This window comes from Alligator mississippiensis, chromosome 1 (genome assembly GCF_030867095.1).
Source record: "Alligator mississippiensis isolate rAllMis1 chromosome 1, rAllMis1, whole genome shotgun sequence".
Taxonomy (NCBI): Eukaryota; Metazoa; Chordata; order Crocodylia; family Alligatoridae; genus Alligator; species Alligator mississippiensis.
In genome coordinates this window covers 48,581,158-48,598,391 of record NC_081824.1, presented here as the reverse complement: position 1 = coordinate 48,598,391, position 17,234 = coordinate 48,581,158, and the positions used below count along the sequence as shown (strand labels likewise).

Genomic DNA, 17,234 nt, shown 5'->3' with positions numbered 1-17,234 from the left:
GCCAAGTCTCTCCCAGCCTCTTCAACCAGAAGGGCATAAAATGGTATAATTTCCATGCTCAAGTTCCTATATTATGCCCACATCCTGGAAAAGGGGGACTTCTGGTCACCCTCTCTCAAAAAAGGGCAAACCAGAAGGAGAAGGTACAGAGAACAGCAAAAAAGATTATCAACAGACTGAAATGGCTTCCATATAAAGAGAGACTTAAAAGGATTAGCCGTGTCAGCTTGGAAGAGAGATGACTAAAGGGAAGACATTATGGAGATCTATAAAAGCATGGCTAATGTGGAAAAAGGTGAATAAGAAACAGTTATTTACTATGTCTCACACTAGAAGAACTAGGAGACTCTTGGGGAAATTATAAAGCAGCAGGTTTAAAATAAACAAAAGGAAGCAAGGTTTTCTTTGTTCACATATAACATCTAATGGAACTCAGCCAAAAAGATGTGGAAAGGAAACCAAACAGGTTCAAAAAGGAATTAGACAAACACATGGAAGTACATGAGGAGCTATTAAATACAAGTCAGAGATGAACCTATCGGTATGCCAGCTCTTCTGAGAAGGCATATAGCAAAGACTCTGCCCAACTTTGCAAGAAACTATCCATCATTTCCAAAACAAGCCGACACATGAGGAAACTACAGGACACTTGAATGGCTTTTTCCAGATAAGAAGTCACTCAGCAGCGTATAACACTGACTGATAATGAATAAATACACTTCTGGGTATAAATTTTACTTCTGCTATGTTAACATTGTAGTTAGGTAATTCCTGGACAGGCTGTACAAGGAAAGGTAGAACAATGCTCTTCTTAGGGCAAGAGTTCACTTTTTTCCCCTAAATTTTGGCTGTGTTCCAAATTAAGAAAAGTCCCAACATGCTATTTGGCATGACCTGAGCAAGTCTCATCTATGGAAACTGCTTTGATATCTTGGTAAAAAAATCACAGGTTCAGATGGTGGATGATATGTTCCTTCCAAGGCCCATTCCCTTGGAGAGAATTACCATTTTTTCTCCATTACCTCCAGCTATCATCTAGTTCTGATCACCTGGTCAGAGTGATGAGTAAAAATTTGATTTTCTGCATTCACGAGCTGAGGAAGAGGAAGACAGGCAATGCAGCCCTGCCCTTAAGATGATAGAGTGAGATGTTGAAGAGATAACAGGAATTACTGGGTAAAACCCTTGTGAACTCTGATTAATTGAATGCGTCTGTGCAGGAAAGCAATATTGCCCAATACAGTTCATTAAGAATTGGGTTTTGCTTGACACTCCATTTGTTTTCTTTCAATTTATGTTAACATTCTTCAGAGATGAACATGACTTGCCTTCCACCCAGACTTACGATTTACTTCCCTGGTGCCATATGCTCACTCATCCTGAAACCATGCATCACTGGGTGTGGCACGGTGCACTGCGGGTCAGTTCTTCCAATTCAGAGCTCTGATCAGCATTTTTCAGACATATAGGACAGAATTCTCTTTTTCCTTAAGGCCAATACTGCCATGATTCTGTAAGCCACCCTGAGCAATTTGGTGTCACATTAGTATCTCCCAGTTGGAAATACTGAGTTCCTGACTAGTATGAAGGTACCTATATTTAGGGCCTTGTTACACGGTAATTTTGGGTGGCTCCTGCTGCTCTCTGGGTGGGCTCAGCTTTGAAAAAAGCAGCAGCCTGGCAGCAGTTGCTGGACAAGCAGGTTAATCCTACCTGCCTACTCCCCTGTGATAGACAGATGAGCAGCAACAAATAGGGGTGGGGAGGCAGAAGGGAACCCTGAGAAGCCTTGGGGCCAGGGGGTAATCCCAGGATGGGGTGTGTGGGGAGAGATTTTTCTTTTTCATCCTCTAAGCCCTGGGTGGCCTGAACATATGACTGCTCCAAACTCAAGCTAACATTAACACCGATCAATATTTGTGTCCCGCACAGTGTATAACAAGGCCTTTACTTTCCACCAGTAACACCAGGGTGGGAGAGGGGTAAATATCACTCAAAGGCAAATGCAGCCCAGGGACACTACAGGGAAATCAGAAAGATGGAGTCAGAGTTCCTTCTGAGCTTCCCATGCTTGTGGAGGGCAGATCAGACCAGGGGCAGCTCCAGAGAGTAGGCCATTATCTCAGTGCAAGAAACTGACAAACTCTGGTTCTGGTCCCTAAGACACAAACAGGCCAAAACCATCTATCATAATCACTCTTCAGCTGTTACCACAATGCATAACAAGGAACAAGTAATAGCAAAAGTTCTCAACCTGACAATATTCTTTAAATCTTGCTTCTGAAAAATCAAGCTTCCCACATGTCCCAATTTTTAACTTCCAAAGAACAGAGGATTAAGACATACACTATGCTCTAGGTTCAGTGGAGTTACTTCAGTGAATGTATTACAGCAGTGGTGCTCCAACTATCTGGTCCCATGAGCTTGATGAGTGGCACTGGGCCAGCCTACAGGCTGGATCCACCACTTGGAGTCAGCCCATGGGCTGGTCAAGCACCGAGTTGGGTCCACAAGTGTGATTGGGTATATTGACCCAACCCAAAACACCAGCCTGACCCTGCAAAATGGCCTTACCCTGTGCATCAGCAGGACCTCACACCAGACGCAGCTGCATGCCAGCCCAACCCTGCAGGTGGCCTGACCTCAATGTGCCAGATGTGACCACAGAGCAAGTCCACACACTGGCACAATCTTCACACAGACTAAAATTTTTAATATTCTGACCCAACTACTAATCTGTGTATAAAAACATAACCTTTGCGTACCAGGCAAACTGAAAACATTTATGTCATCAAAAACAAACGAAAAAGCATTTCTTAAAAAGGAAGAGGAAAAAAACCCACTTACTTCCCAATGTTTTCAGGTAGTGCCTGCAGAGAGATGTCGTTTACAGAAAGACAGGTTAGATTCTGTAATTCAGGAAAGCTTTCAGGCAATCTGTGGAGATATTAATTCAAATACATCAAAGACTTCTAGTATAGCAACTATTCATATTAACTCAGTGAGATTTTCTACTCTCATGAAAAAGAGAATGGAGGTGACCATCTTATTTAAAGAGATACATATATAAAACCAAGGAATACTAAAAGAAGACTAGCACAGGAAATAAAAAAGAAATGCCAGAAGTAAGCTAGACACATTTAATTTTCTTCTATGTATCAAGGTGAAGAATATATGACTAAACATATGCCATGACAAATAAAGACAGTGAGTATATCTGCTCCTATAAATTTTAAAAAAAGAAACATAAAAGATTTAATAGTTTTCTTTCTAGATATAACAGCAGATATAGTTAGGGAAGGTGTAGAGGAGATTGGAGAACCATATGCTTATGTGATGTTATGGCATTAGGTCATGAAGTAAAGTCTTTTTTTTGTTGTTGTTTATAGCTATTTGTTAAGGACACTTCGAGCATAAATTCTCAAACAGTTGCAACTGGAATAAGCCTCCTACTGTCTCCTATATTTCTAAATCCAAGGGGGTCCTGACTACATTTGAGGGTCACAGTATAGAAAAAGGGTGCCCTTATGTGGAAGATTAACAAAACCTCCAAAACAATAAACAAGTTTTCTCTCCCATTTTATAAATGTAAAAAGGCCAGTATAAGTGAAAAATATTTAAGCAGATATTGATTATAAATACTCTAGTAGCTTCTATAAAAATAACCCAGATAGATTATTTCACAATCTTTACCACATACACACTAAAATTCTTTAAAGAAGTTGCTCACAAGTTGTTCAGCTCATTCATGTTATTTTAATGTCCAGTTTGTGTTAACTATTTTTTCATTATTTTAAAAACAAACTTGTTACATTTGGTATCATATAGTTCCTTGCTTAAAAAAAGGAACTGGTTAACACATGACAACTCTGCCATGACTTTCATAGTTTCTCAAATACTATCTAGTACACGCTCATCTATAACTACCCACCTATTAATGGAAATTTTCCTTCCCATTTAAGTGATTACCTGTTCTACTATGGCAAAAAGATTTAGGACTTCATTCTCCATCTTGCATTATACCAATAACTCTACTGAATTCAGCAGGATACTCCTGTTAAGGCTGTGATCACCAAATCCAGCATGAAATGCAGCACAGTGTAAGAGACTGTATAGATCTACTCACTGAAAAAAAATCCAGCTTTTGATGCATACCCTGGAACTACTTTTTAAGTCTTAGGCTAAAAACAGAAGTCACCAAATGAGGCGGATCAGCTGTACCAGGTTATATCTCGGCATAGCACATCCACTTCATTGGGCAAAGCACGTCGCTCACTGTCCCATTCATTCACACTGCAGGACAACAGGGACTGTGTTCTCCTGGGGCTTAAGGAACTCGATCTTGTGCACCCCAGGAATTCCTATACAGGATTGTGCCCCTCAAGCCCCTGGTGTGCCAGCCGATCTTCCCCAGTTAAGAGACATGCCCCCAGGATTTTCTGGGCACATCTTCTTTAGCAGGGAAAGCCCAGAGTTCCCCATTTACAGAGATGCATCCCCCAGGATTTCTTGGGTGTGTCTCCATAAGTGGGAAAAGCCCAGCATTCTCCGCTTAAGCAGCGAGCCCTGGGCTTTCCCTCCTTATAGAGACATACAGATGTGGCTCTGTAAGCAGAGAAAGCCAGCTAGATAGCTGCTCCAGGGCCTAAAGGTATCCTATCTGCGTGGGAAATCCCCAGGTGTGAAGGATCCACAAGCCTCTGCAGTACCTATGCAAGATGGCAGGTCCTAGCTACCTGCAGCACCAAAAAAGCAGCACAACCTATATTACCAGCAGTCTAGGAACACAGCTGACAACCAGGTCAAAGTAGAAGCATAACTTCTAGTTGTCACCATGATCACAAACATATGGCTGCCAGAAGCAGCCACATTTTTTTGCCTGCTCCACTCTCAAAGGCAACGCCTGAGGCAATTGCCTTTATACACACTGCCCCCCCACCCCCCAGTTACACTGATATCTGTTGGGGTTGTAGCCATGTTGGTCTAAGGTCATAGGAAGACAAGGTTCTTTGGGTAAATGTGATATCGTTTATTAGACCAATCACCTGTGTTGCAATCATAAAGTTTTATGGCAGCACAAAGGTGAGGAAAGCTATCTCTGTTTCTACCCTGACAGCAAGGCAAATTCAGGTTATCTAAGAATTCATTGCTTCATAGCTCAGCAGCATTCAATCCCATTGGGTACCTTTGCAAAGGACAGTCTCACTCTTTAGGTGGTTATATTCACTCTTAGTTCTTGAATGTTACTGTATCACTAAGACAGACAAGGTTCTTTGGGTGAATCTGGTATCTTTTATTAGACCAACTTAATACTTGGAAAACAATTATTATTAAGCAAGCTTTACGGTTTAAAAACCCTTCATCAAGCTAGGGAAGTTTCTGCAGTTGATGCGTGCTCTTCCTGGATGGAATGAACAGTAAAGAAGCCAGCAGCTGGGCTGGTATGCATACAAGACAGGTAGTCAGTGAAAATGTAGGTTGAGGAGTCAATGGGTGAGACACAGGCTGGGGGGGAGAGAAGGGGGATGAATAGTGGAGAGATACCTGGGGAGGCGGATGTCAGGCAGGTTATAATGTGTCATACATCTAATGTCTATATTTAGTCTATGATTTTTAGTATCCAGGAGGTTGATGAAGTGGAATTCATAGACTCATCTCTGGGAAGTGTTTTGTAAGTTTCCTTTGAGGATCAGGACTGAGAGATTGGAGAGAATGGTTTTCTTGTGAGAAATGTGCCACCACCGGTAATTGGATATTCCTGTCTTTGATAGATTTCCGGTGTGCGTTCATTCTGGTGCACAGTTGTTGTTTGGTTTTTCCTACGTATTTTCCATCAGGGCATTTGGTGCATTGGATGAGATATAGTACATTTCTGGAGGTGCTGCTGTAAGATCCAGGCATGCTAATGGGTCTGTTGTGCAGTGTAGTCAGTGTGGGGGTGGCAGAGATGTGTCAGCAGGTTTTGCATTTCTTGTCATGGCACGGTCTGGATCCTTTTGGTGTGTTCTGGGCTTGAGGAAGTTTGCTTCTGGTGATGAGGTTAGCGAGGTTTGGTGCTTGTTTGAAGGCTAGGATGGGTGGCTCTGGGAAGATCTTTTTAAGAATAGGGTCTCTTTCTAGTATGGGTTGCAATTGTTTGAGGATTTTCCGTATGGGTTCGAGGGAGGGGTGATATGTCATAATCAGTGGTGTGCAATTTGTTGGGGGTTTTCTTCTGTACTATTGCAAGCGGCCAGGCCAGCCCCATGAGCTGTATGTTGGACCGGCTGGCACTGGAGCCTGCTGGGCATGTGGCCTCCAGGGCCAGCACAGGGCACATGTTGCCTATGGCATGCATGCAGGCCCCAAAGCTGCACACAGCACTGGGGTCCAAGGTGTGGGCTTGTATACAACAGCCTGGACCAAGCCCCTGTGCTGCCTATAGTGCAAGTTTGATTTTCTTAGACTAAAACAAGCAATATCCAAAGGACGTTTTAAGAGAAATGAACATTAACATGTGTTTGGTCCTATGCAGAACATGGAAGGAACAGGGCAGACTCTTTCATAGGCCAGGACAGGACAGGAAGGAGTAGCTTGATACTGGCAAAGCCATTGCTTTGTGTTGGATTGGCTTTGTGTTGCAACAAACACAAGGAATGTAGATATTAGTGAAGCAGCAGCAACAGCAGATGGTACTGCTACCACCACTACCAGTGTAGCTTAGCTACATGGTAGTGCATAAAGGCACGTTGGATTAGCCCTAACTCAGATGTCAGAGGCTTGTCCCAATTCCACGTCATGAGAGCATGCAAGAGCCAATATTTGCATTGGCTGAGCTAATCCCAATTAAAAGCAGTGAAACATTTAGAGTTTGCATAAATGCATTGACACTGGTTTTGGACCAGATTACTAAAATCAACATACAGACAAACCCTATATATGGAAAGAAATAGGTGAGAGTAGGATATATAATAGCCTTGCTGATTTATGTTGCTGGCTTCTAAGTATTGCATTCTTAAGAACTGACCACATTCATTAGTTCCGGGTAGCCTATACCTTTGAGATACCGAAAAATGGAACATACACATTTAAATTTGAACCCTGAGCATAGTCCTGTAAAAGAAACATATATCTGCAAAGAACTCTTGCAAAGAACTTTATAATTTTTGCTTCAATTAAGAATTGAAGATAAATGAGGTAGATTTAGTATGAAAGCATTGAGCAGAAGGCAGAAGTTACCTGGTCAGTGGATTTCCACTGAAGTCTGCTACTTGTAGTGCTTTACAAAATGAGATGCTTTCTGGAATTTCAGGAATATCTGTAGAAAGAAAAAGCAACAGTGTTAATGACTGTACTATAGAAGACAGTTCTGAAATCACTGCAGCAGTCTGAAACTGGTCACCTTAATCAAAGAATATCTTGAATATTCTGTGACATTTCCCGATGAAAGGCTATTTTTAGAGTCACTAGTATTTTCAAGTTGAATGTATTGCACTAATATTTAGAAAGGCAGCTCTAAACTGACTGCAGTTCAGCCAGTTTAGTAACTGCATCTCTCCCATGTTCCTCAAAGCAGATGGAATATTCTTTTGTTGTGGGATGAAAACCTGTCAGTTGGCACATTTTTCTTCATGGTCTGTTCAACAGAAGCCAAAATTCGGCTACCTTTAAGCAAGTCCCAGAAGAAGAAGTTTAACTGGCCTTTTGGTAATCTGGAACAGAAACTTGGCTACAATAAGTAGTGGAACAAAAAGCTAACAAAATGCATACACCCATGGGAACATCATCGTATCTCCTAACATGTAAAAATATGGTAGTATTAAGACTCAGTGACTCAAATAGTAAAGTAAAATACTTTCAAGTCTGATTTAAATCTTGGTATTCAGATAGACATACCCCAAAATAGATTTAGAAATACTGCCCACTTTATGCATATTTCCAGTTAAATGAAATACTCTGGAAACAAAGCTCCCCAAGGTTTCATGCTTCCATGCTATTTTGATACGCAACCAACACTGAGAGCCTTGGGTACTTGCAATAACCTCCAATAAAAATACGATAACATCAGATGGACAAACTTCTAAAGGATTAATTAGACTTCAGAGCCTGATTTTTAAAAGGAGCACAATTTATATTCAATACTATACAGGTATACACAGGAGAACAGCGTGTCCAAATTGAAACAGCAATTAAGACCTCATATATATGCTTTCCCCTTTCAAGTGTATATTTCTTTTTGAAAAAGAACTTCCCCTTTATCTGTACTGATTGAGAGAAATTATATAGGAACCACAATTTCAGAACATTTACTGGTACAACCTTTCATTTAGTCTAATGAATGCACCTCAGGAGTAGCAGTCATTGCTATATCCGAACAGAACTAGATTCAGTCTATTTAAATCAGATGCCAAACCTTCAAGAAGGGTAATGAAATGAAAAGATTTGGACAAAAAAGTCCACAACAGCAGTAAAATAATTAGTTATGTCTGTTGGTTTATATTTACCATGTTTTAGAAGCGCTTACGAACAGCAGCTGACACCTACTCAATGGACTTGAATCAATAGTGTTGCATAGTGTGACTGTAGCTCAGAGGAACAGTAGCCTGTATCTGATTATAAAAGCAATAGGTATACACAGCTTCTGTAGTCCTATTAGTTCAATAAAACAAGGGCAGACAAAGCTTCTGTCTGCCTAGCACTCATTTCGCTATCAAGTTAAAATAGGTTTTGTAACAGGTACAGATATTCCAAATATTTCTTCAGTCTGGGTAAAGAGAATGGTTTACTGTCCCAGAATACCTCTGCTTCACGATCTAGTCAGGATGAAACCTGTTATTCATGTGTCTCTTTTAGGTGGAATCAGTATTTCTGAATAGCAGCATTCATGGGAGCACACACTAGGCGATGGTGGTGGGAAGTCCACATGACCTGAGGGAATTGGGACACCTATCATTGATGGGATTCAGTCTCCACTTGTCACTCAGGTTCACTGCCATGGGGTACTTCTGGATCCTCTACTGTACCTAGATTTCCAGTTGGTGGTGGTAGCGAGGAGTACATTTCACCAACTCTGTCTGGTGAGAAGGTTGCAACCCTTTCTTTCAGATTTGGATATGGCTACCAATATCCATGACTCTGTAACCCTGAAGCTACTTCAATGTACTCTGTGTGGGAATGGCCTCTATTATCATCTGTCAGTTGCACCTGATGCAGAACGTGGTACTCTGCATTGATAGGGGCAGGGCATTAGGAGCATATAACTCCAGTACTCTGCACTGGCTCCAAATAGCTTTCCAGGTATAATTCAAGGTACTTTCAAGGTACTGGTTTTGATGTATAAAGCCCTAAGTACCTACAAGACTACCATCTCCTCTATGCCATAGTGATCACTAAGGTCAGCCAAGAGCAACCATCTCCAAGAGTCCGCACTGCCTTCCAGAAGTTTTCCAGGCAAAATGTAAGGTGTTGGTTTTGATCTAAAGCCTGCAAAACAGCCTGGGCTCAGTATCTAAGGAACTACCTTCTACTTTATGCCCCATCATAATCTGTCTGTATCCCATGGAAAAACAAAGAAAACCATGGATTTCCTATTTTTATCAGATAAAAAGTGAATTTTCCCTTTTAGAAGAGAAACATGTGGATTTCCCCCTTTTGCAAAGAGCTCTACAGGCTGGCTGAGTTCCAGCCTACAAGAGCTGTTTGCAAAAGGGGTAGGGAAACCCCCAACCCTGCCCAGAGGGGAAGGGAGAGGGGGAAGGCCGGGCCCAACACTTGCACTTACTGGAGGCTGCTTCAGGCTCACTGTTCTTGTTGGAGGCAAGTGGAGTTTGGGGGTTGCAGGGCAGGGCTCGTGGGGGGAAGCTGGCTAGGGTCTAAGGAAGCAGAGCAGCCAGCTGGGAACTCTGGCGGAGTTTGCAGCCTTCCTGCTCCCAGCCGGAGTGCTCGGCCAGCTGCAAACCGCTGCCCCTCCCAGCTGGCACTCCAGCCAGGGAGTGTCCAAGCTGGCTTGGGGACTCAGGAGTGGGGAGGGGGCCAGGTAGAGGGTGGGGTTTGCAGCCACCTCCACTCCCTCACCCCCAGCCAGCTTGGGCACTCCCTGGCCAGAGTGCCGGCCGGGAGTGGGGGTTTGCAGCTGGCCAGGAGTGGCGGGGGTTTGCAGCTGGCTGAGCACTCCAGCTGGAAGTGGGGAAGCTGCAAACCCGCTCCCGATCAGAGTGCCCAGCCGGCTGCAAACCTCCCCGCTCCCTCAGCCCCCAGCCAGCTTGGGCACTCTGGCTGGGAAGGGGGGTTTGCAGCCAGCCAGGCACTCCAGCCTAGAGACTACAAACCCCCCATCCCCCAGCTGGAGTGCCTGGCCAGCTGCAAACCCTGGTTTGCAAATGCTGCACTTCCTGCTCTCCTGCCCTCCCCCAGACCCTCCAGAGCACAGTGAGTGCGACTGGAGTGGCAGGACACAGCAATGCCATGCACAAAAGCTGCCTGCCACACTTCCTCTGTGTGCACAGGGGCTGTGCAGGCTTGTGCCCCTCACTGCAACCCCCGCCTGCAAAGGAAGCATGGCCAGGGCAGCATGGAGCTCGCAGCAGCAGGCAGCTTTTGTGCACAGCCCCCCTGTGTGCGGCCGCACCAGGTTGGACATGCTGCACACGAGCCCTCAGTACACACCTCCACTTCCCTACCCCCCACACAGATCTGCGGGGCGTGGGTCCCACCAGCCCCCCAGGAGTGCACGCTGCCACTGGGAGCTGGCCCTGCCCAAGCCTGCAGCAGCAACAGGGAGCCAGCTCATGCTCCTTCTGTAACAGCCACTGCCTTCCACTGGGGGCAGGGGGGCTGTGGATGTGGTCCCTGGTCCCATAGCCCTGGCAGCTAGGGCCCCCTTCAACAGGGCCTGGGGACAGGGGCTGTGGGGAGAGTGAGGGACACCTCCAGCACCCCCAGGGCTGTGGGGGTGGGGCTGTGGGGGGCATTTAATTTTAACCACATATTTTGGGATTTTTATCAGAGAATTTGCAATTTTTTAATCACAGAATTTGTGATTCTTATATCACAGAAAACCAGGATCCCTGGCTATCACTGCCAGAAGGCTTGGTGAACAGACTGGAGACCAAAAGGATATTTTTCAAGAGGTCTGACTTTACTCAAAACTTTCTTGACCAGTCAAGATCTATCCAAATTAGTATCTTCTCTACTCACATTGTCTGTTTTGAGATATTACCCTGAAAGACCAGGATTTCCAGTCCATATGATTAAACACCCCAGCTAAATACAGACAATCAAAAAGCTCACGGCTGAATTGATTCCATCTTTGCAGGTTGGCTAAGCTGCGTAGATCAAACTGATAAGCAAGTAAACAGACATTCACTTTTGATTCCAGCAATGCAGCCTCATGCCTGCAGTGGCCCAGGCCAGAAGCTGAGGGAGGTGCTAGAGCGCACCTCCCAGCTCGCCTGAAGTAAACAGGGCAAGCCAAGGCTAGCCTGCACACCCTACAAGGGTTTGTGGGGGAGGTGCAAAGCATCCTGGAATGCTGGGGACCAGGAGTTAACTTGAATCTGGAGGGGATCTGGAACAGAAGTTCAATAAACCAATTTTATCTAAATCAGTTAATAGGGCTGTGCAAAACAGCACCGTTTCATTTCAACTTCTGTTTTGCTGTTTCGAAGGGACGGTGCTTTGTTTCACTGTTTGGAAGCACTATTCCGTTTCATTTCATCGAAACTGTTTCGCTATTTCGACGCATTTCAATGTTTTGCCCATAGGCTATAATGGGGAATCATGAAAATGTCTATAACTATGTAATTTCTTCCCTGATTCACATGAAAACAGCAGGGACAGTAGCCGCTGCTGAGGCCACAAAGCCTGTCAATTTTCAAGAAGTTAGGTGCAGAGGTTTCTGGGAAACTGCACCTAAAACTGCTGACAGGCACAACTCGTGACATGTGTGATTGTGTGCGTGTTAGGGAGCAGCGGGATGAAAACTGCAAGGGTGGTAGTCCCTGCTGAGGCCATGAAGCCTGCCAAGTTTCAAGGAGATAAGTGCACGGGTTACTGGGAAACTGCACCTCAAACTGTTCAGAGCAAAACTTGTGTCACTTGTAAGTGTGAAGGCACAGAGAAAACTCAGTTCAAAGAATACTTTTTATGCTGTTTTTCCATCCCTCCCCCAGAGCACTGGGATTGGAAGAGGAAGGATGAGGAAGGATCCCTATCCCAGAACCTCAGGGAAGGATGACAGTCACTGGCCAGCTACATGTCAATATCAGAGCAGTCCTTCCCTCCTCCTCCTCCCTCTCCTTAGTTTCTGTTTCCCTGCAAGCTAAGCCTGGGTTTCAAGTGCCTTCATTTTGTTTTGATTTCACTGTTTCGAGCTCCAAATGCATCAAAACAGCTTCAAAACTAAACACCCGTGAAAATTTTGCACAGCCCTATCAGTTAAGTCTGATCCTACATCCACCAGGTGTATCTTAAACTGGTTTTGGCCATTTGGAAAGTGGTTTATGTGCACTGAACTTCTGTTGTGGTACAAATTTGAACTGTTTTTAGTCACTTATACCAGTTAGTGTTTCATTTCTATCCCTAGTCCAGAACACTATGGCAAAACTTAAGAAAAATCAAAGATTCATAGGTGTTAGGGTCGGAAGAGACCTCAGTAGGTCATCAAGTTTGACCCTCTGCTCTGGACAGGAAACAGCTCTGGGGTCAGATGACCCCTGGTAGGTGCTTGTCCAGTCTCCTCTTGAAGACCTTCAGGGTAGGGGAAAGCACCACCTCCCTTGGAAGCCCATTCCAGATTTTGGCAACCCTTACTGTAAAGTTCTTTCTAATGTCCAACCTAAATTTGTCCTCCGTCAATTTGTGGCCATTGTTTCCAGTTACTCCACGGGGTGCCCCAGTAAATAGAGCATCTCCTATTCCCTGCTGCCCTCCCCTGATGAATTTATAGGCAAACACAAGATCACCTGTAAGCCTTCTCTTGAAAAGGCTGAAGAGATCTAGGTCCCTCACTCTCTCTTCATATGGAGCTGCCTGCAGGCCTCTGACCATACGAGTGGTCCTCCCCTGAACGCTCTCAAGATTCTCGGCATCCCTCTTGAAGTGCGAAACCCAAAATTGGATGCAGTACTCCAGCTGCAGCCTAACCAGTGCCACATAGAGGGGAAGCATCACCACCCTGGACCTGTTCGTCATGTATCTGTTAATGCATGATAAGGTGCGGTTAGCCTTGTTGATCACTTCGTCACACTGACAACACATGTTCATCTTGGAGTCAACTATGACTCCAATATCCCTCTCCACTGCTGTGCTGCTGAGGTCATCCCCCAGCCTGTACGTGTGTACAGAATTAAGCAGAAGTCAATGCATTCAAGTTAAAAAGTGCTTCAGCCACAATTAATGATCTGAACTTTGAAGGCACATAATTTAGGATTACACTAGAAAACCACCCTGGTCTTAAAAGGGAGCATCCAAAAGGAGATTTCTCTTATGCATACTGACTTCACTCCTTAGCTAATCTGTTGCAGCTTTAAGATAAATTGTAGCTCTCTTTCTTTAAATGTGCTGTCAGGCACACACAATGTGTCACATGGGTAATGTCTGGGTCTCACTGTAAAGAACTGGGCTCTTCCTGTGGGCTGAACATAGAATCATAGAAAATTAGGGTTGAAGGAACCTCAGGGGGTTATCTGAATGTAAGAACACATCCTGCAAAGGAAAAATCCACAAGGAACTGCTGAGCTTGAAGAACGATAGAAGCAAGCGTTATTACCTGGAACCTGAGACTTACAATGCATTAGCTTTCTTCTCTGGGATAAAAAGAAGCCACTGGAAGTAAAATCTTCCCCTGAATTCTGGCAACAGTTCTTCTAACACTCGTAGATGACAAAACAACAATAAAAGCGCATGCACCCATAAAAGACCATACCTGGTTAAATGCAGTGAGATGGTTTCCAAAGACTGGTTTTGGGGGTCCCATGAAATTGCCAGTGCATCATAGGACCAGGATACACTGCCAACAATGAAGATACCCCATGACTGTTGTTTTACCTTAGGTTGTTTCTTAGGATGAAGAGTCAGGCTGCCTGGTGTGATCAGACAAGAGTCCTTAAACAGATCTGGGGGTAATGGCAATATGGACTACAGCGTAAGCTCAGCTGTAGATGCCTAAGAGCAAGGTGGCCTCAGCCTCATAAAAAGAGTAATAAGAACCATCTGCTTGTTTACTATAGTTGCATGCCTTCAAAAAGCTTTAGTCCCTTAATCCCAGCTTGTATCTAATGCTTGAAACCGTGACACTATGCATAGTTATGCAACATCATGGCTTGGCTATGGCATCAGAACCATCCCAACAAACCAACTTCTTTTTGTTACCAATTAGCTATACCGTATTCTTGGGTGAGAGTTTTGATAGAAAGCATGTTATATTGTATTCCATAGTCACATTCAGCCAGAAGGCTTGGTTATTTGTCACTTGTGCTTAGAGAAGCAAAAGAGTACTGTTTCCTCTTGAACAGGTCAAGCTTCTTTGGGTCCTTTGTATTAGCAGTGCTTGTTTGGCATGGTTTAGTATAAACTGCTGAAATGGTAAAGGAGTCCAGATTGAGAAGGCTATGGAAGTTGTTGAATATCTTCTAGATGTAGTATTCAACAATAAGGTGCTCCTCAGCACCAGAGGAGGTCTCCAAGTACTACTCCAATAGTTAACAAGAATCACCAGCTTACTAAGCATTTATCTGGTCTATTGGCTTCTGCAAAACAGGAGGAGTCATATAGTCATAAAGAAGCATGGCTGCATGGGACCTCCAGGGATCTAGTGCAACCCCCTGCCTGATATAGGATCAGCCCTATTCCAAACCATCCCATACAAACCATAATTGAAACTCTACAACCCTGACACAACATAGACCTGACACCCGAACCTGCCACAGGTAAAGCAGAAGAACCACAGCAGCCAATGTCCCACTTCTGTAAAAAGCCAATATCCACTCAAGAGAGCAGATAGAGAGTAGAGCGCCACTCCTCCCCCACCCCACCCTCCCACCCACTACAAAGGAATGCAACTTCCCTCCCCCCACAGTCAATACTAAATATGACCACGGGGTAAAATTCTTTCCTGACCCCAAATATGGTGAGTGGAGGGGCAAGCCCTCTAGCCAGGAACCCACCCATAGCTATAGCCAACACACAATGCCTCTGAGCAGGGGCAACGTGTACTCGGGGTGCATGCACATGGATGTACCTGCACCCCAAGCGTGGCAGTACAACCCCTACAAAAACGCGCTGCTGGTGGGGCGTCTGCGGGAGATCACCCGCTTACTATCGCTGCGCTCCCACCACTCATGCCACTGCCATGCCCCCCCAGCCGCCGGAGGCACGCGTTGTTTATGCCTCTGAGGAGGCTTATAAACACCCTGACATTTATAGCAGAAAAGAAAGGAGAGAGAGAGATGGCAGAAAAAAACCTGGCAAAGCCCAGAAGCATGGGAAATACGATCATCCCCCAACCACTGGCTGTCCAGCCCCTTTTTGAACACCTCCAGTGATGGACAACTCACAACTTTCCTAAGCAGTCTATTCCGTCGTCTCATTAGTCTCACAGTGAAGAAGTTTTGTTCGGGATATCCAAACTAAATTTACTTTGCTGCAACTTCAAGCCACTGGTCTGCATCCTCTTCTCTGCAGCAAGACAGAACAGGTGCTTTCCCTCTTCTTTATGGTAGCCCTTCAAGTATTTAAAAGACCACTATCATGTCTCCTCTTGAGTACCTTTTCCACAAGCTAAGCATGCCTAGCTCCTTCAGCCTCTCCTCATACAACTTGCTCTCCAAGCCCTTGATCATTTTTGTTTCCCACTTTTGCACTCTAACTGCTCCCTATCCTTTTTAAAATGTGGAGCCCAGAACTGCACAGTGCTCCAGATGAGGCCTAACCAGCACTGAGTAGAGAGGCACCATTACCTACTACATCTTGCACCTAATACTTCTATTGATGCAACCCAAAACTGTATTTGCCTTTTGTGCAGCTGTGCAGCTGCATCACACTGCAGACTTGCATTAAGTTCGTGGTCTACCAAAATTCCCAAGTCTTTTTCCATAAAGCTGCCAGTGCCACCCACCCAGGTGTCCCTATTTTGTATTTGTGTTTTTTATTATTACTCCCGAGGAGTCATAATACAAATGCACCTTGCATTTGTCTACATTTGACTTCATCCTGTTAGTTCTAGCCCAACTTTCCTGTCATAACCCAAAGTTGTGGTTTTTGTTTGTGTGTGCTTCGGCACTGCTAAATTATTTTCCCGCCGATTGTAGCTTTCTTTGCACGATAGAGTTCTCTGCTGCGAGAGAGAACTCTGGTGCAACGGGGGATTTCCCGCCAAATTACAGCTTCTTTGCAGGGTGCATTTCTTTTGCATACTAGTGATGCACGTTGCAAAGGAGTTCCCGCCATTTGTATTTGGATTCGCGCCACATTATTGGCCAGTTCCAAATGTAGGCACACGTGGCGGCTAGCTATTGGCTTGCTAGCCGTACAAAAGGCTTGGGTAGTTTCCGCCCAAGTCGGAGAGAAAGGAGGAGGGAGGAAGAGAGAGAGAGACTCTGTGTGAAGATCTCCAAGCGCTGCAGACCCTCGTGGACCCAACGCGCCTCCCCTAAGCAGGCAATAGAGGCTTGATAACCGAACCTACGGAGCTTTCACCTCTAGCCTCTCCCCGTCGCCAATCGCAATCCCAGACGTATCCCTTTCCTGTAAACTTAGAACCCGCGGAGCCCTTCGAACCCAACCGAACCGGACCCGCAGAACCTAAACAACTCCGTGGGAGCAATCAAATTTGTTGTGGTCCTCTAGAGAGGATCTAAGCGGGAGCTGTGCCTGGAAACCTGTCCAGCCTACACCAATACCATCTCTGGGTGTAAGTAAACAATCTTTTCAATCAACCACTACATGTTTGTGACTAACTCTAGCTCGCCGCCGGCTCTCTCCGACCCTGCGTGCCCTGGCTGCCGGCCACAGCCCACGTGCGCGGAAGATGGACCACGAATCGCCCCTCCCGACCCACGCGTGGCGGCGGGAACAGGGCCCGGCCAGCACATTTCCAATCTATCACAATCTTTCTGAATTGCACTTATATCCTCCAACATGTTCACAATCCCTAATAGTTTCGTGAGGAGGCATCCACTGTGTCCATCTTTCAAACAGCATTAAGACATTGCAGAAATTTAGGATCTTAAGTTTTCTCTATTTAGAAACCTTAACAT

The 17,234-nt window shown here is 44.9% G+C and overlaps 1 protein-coding gene across 1 annotated transcript in view; it reads right to left on the bottom strand.

The window, feature by feature from the left end:
* Positions 1-17,234, bottom strand: part of LRRC1 (leucine rich repeat containing 1) — a 119,728-nt gene that overhangs the window by 57,126 nt on the left and 45,368 nt on the right. Inside the window, exons 3-4 of the mRNA XM_006262418.4 lie at positions 7,219-7,297; positions 2,848-2,937 (exon numbers count right to left, since the gene is read on the bottom strand). Of these exons, the coding sequence (XP_006262480.1) occupies positions 2,848-2,937; positions 7,219-7,297 (169 nt within the window). The remainder of the gene's footprint in view (positions 1-2,847; positions 2,938-7,218; positions 7,298-17,234) is intronic.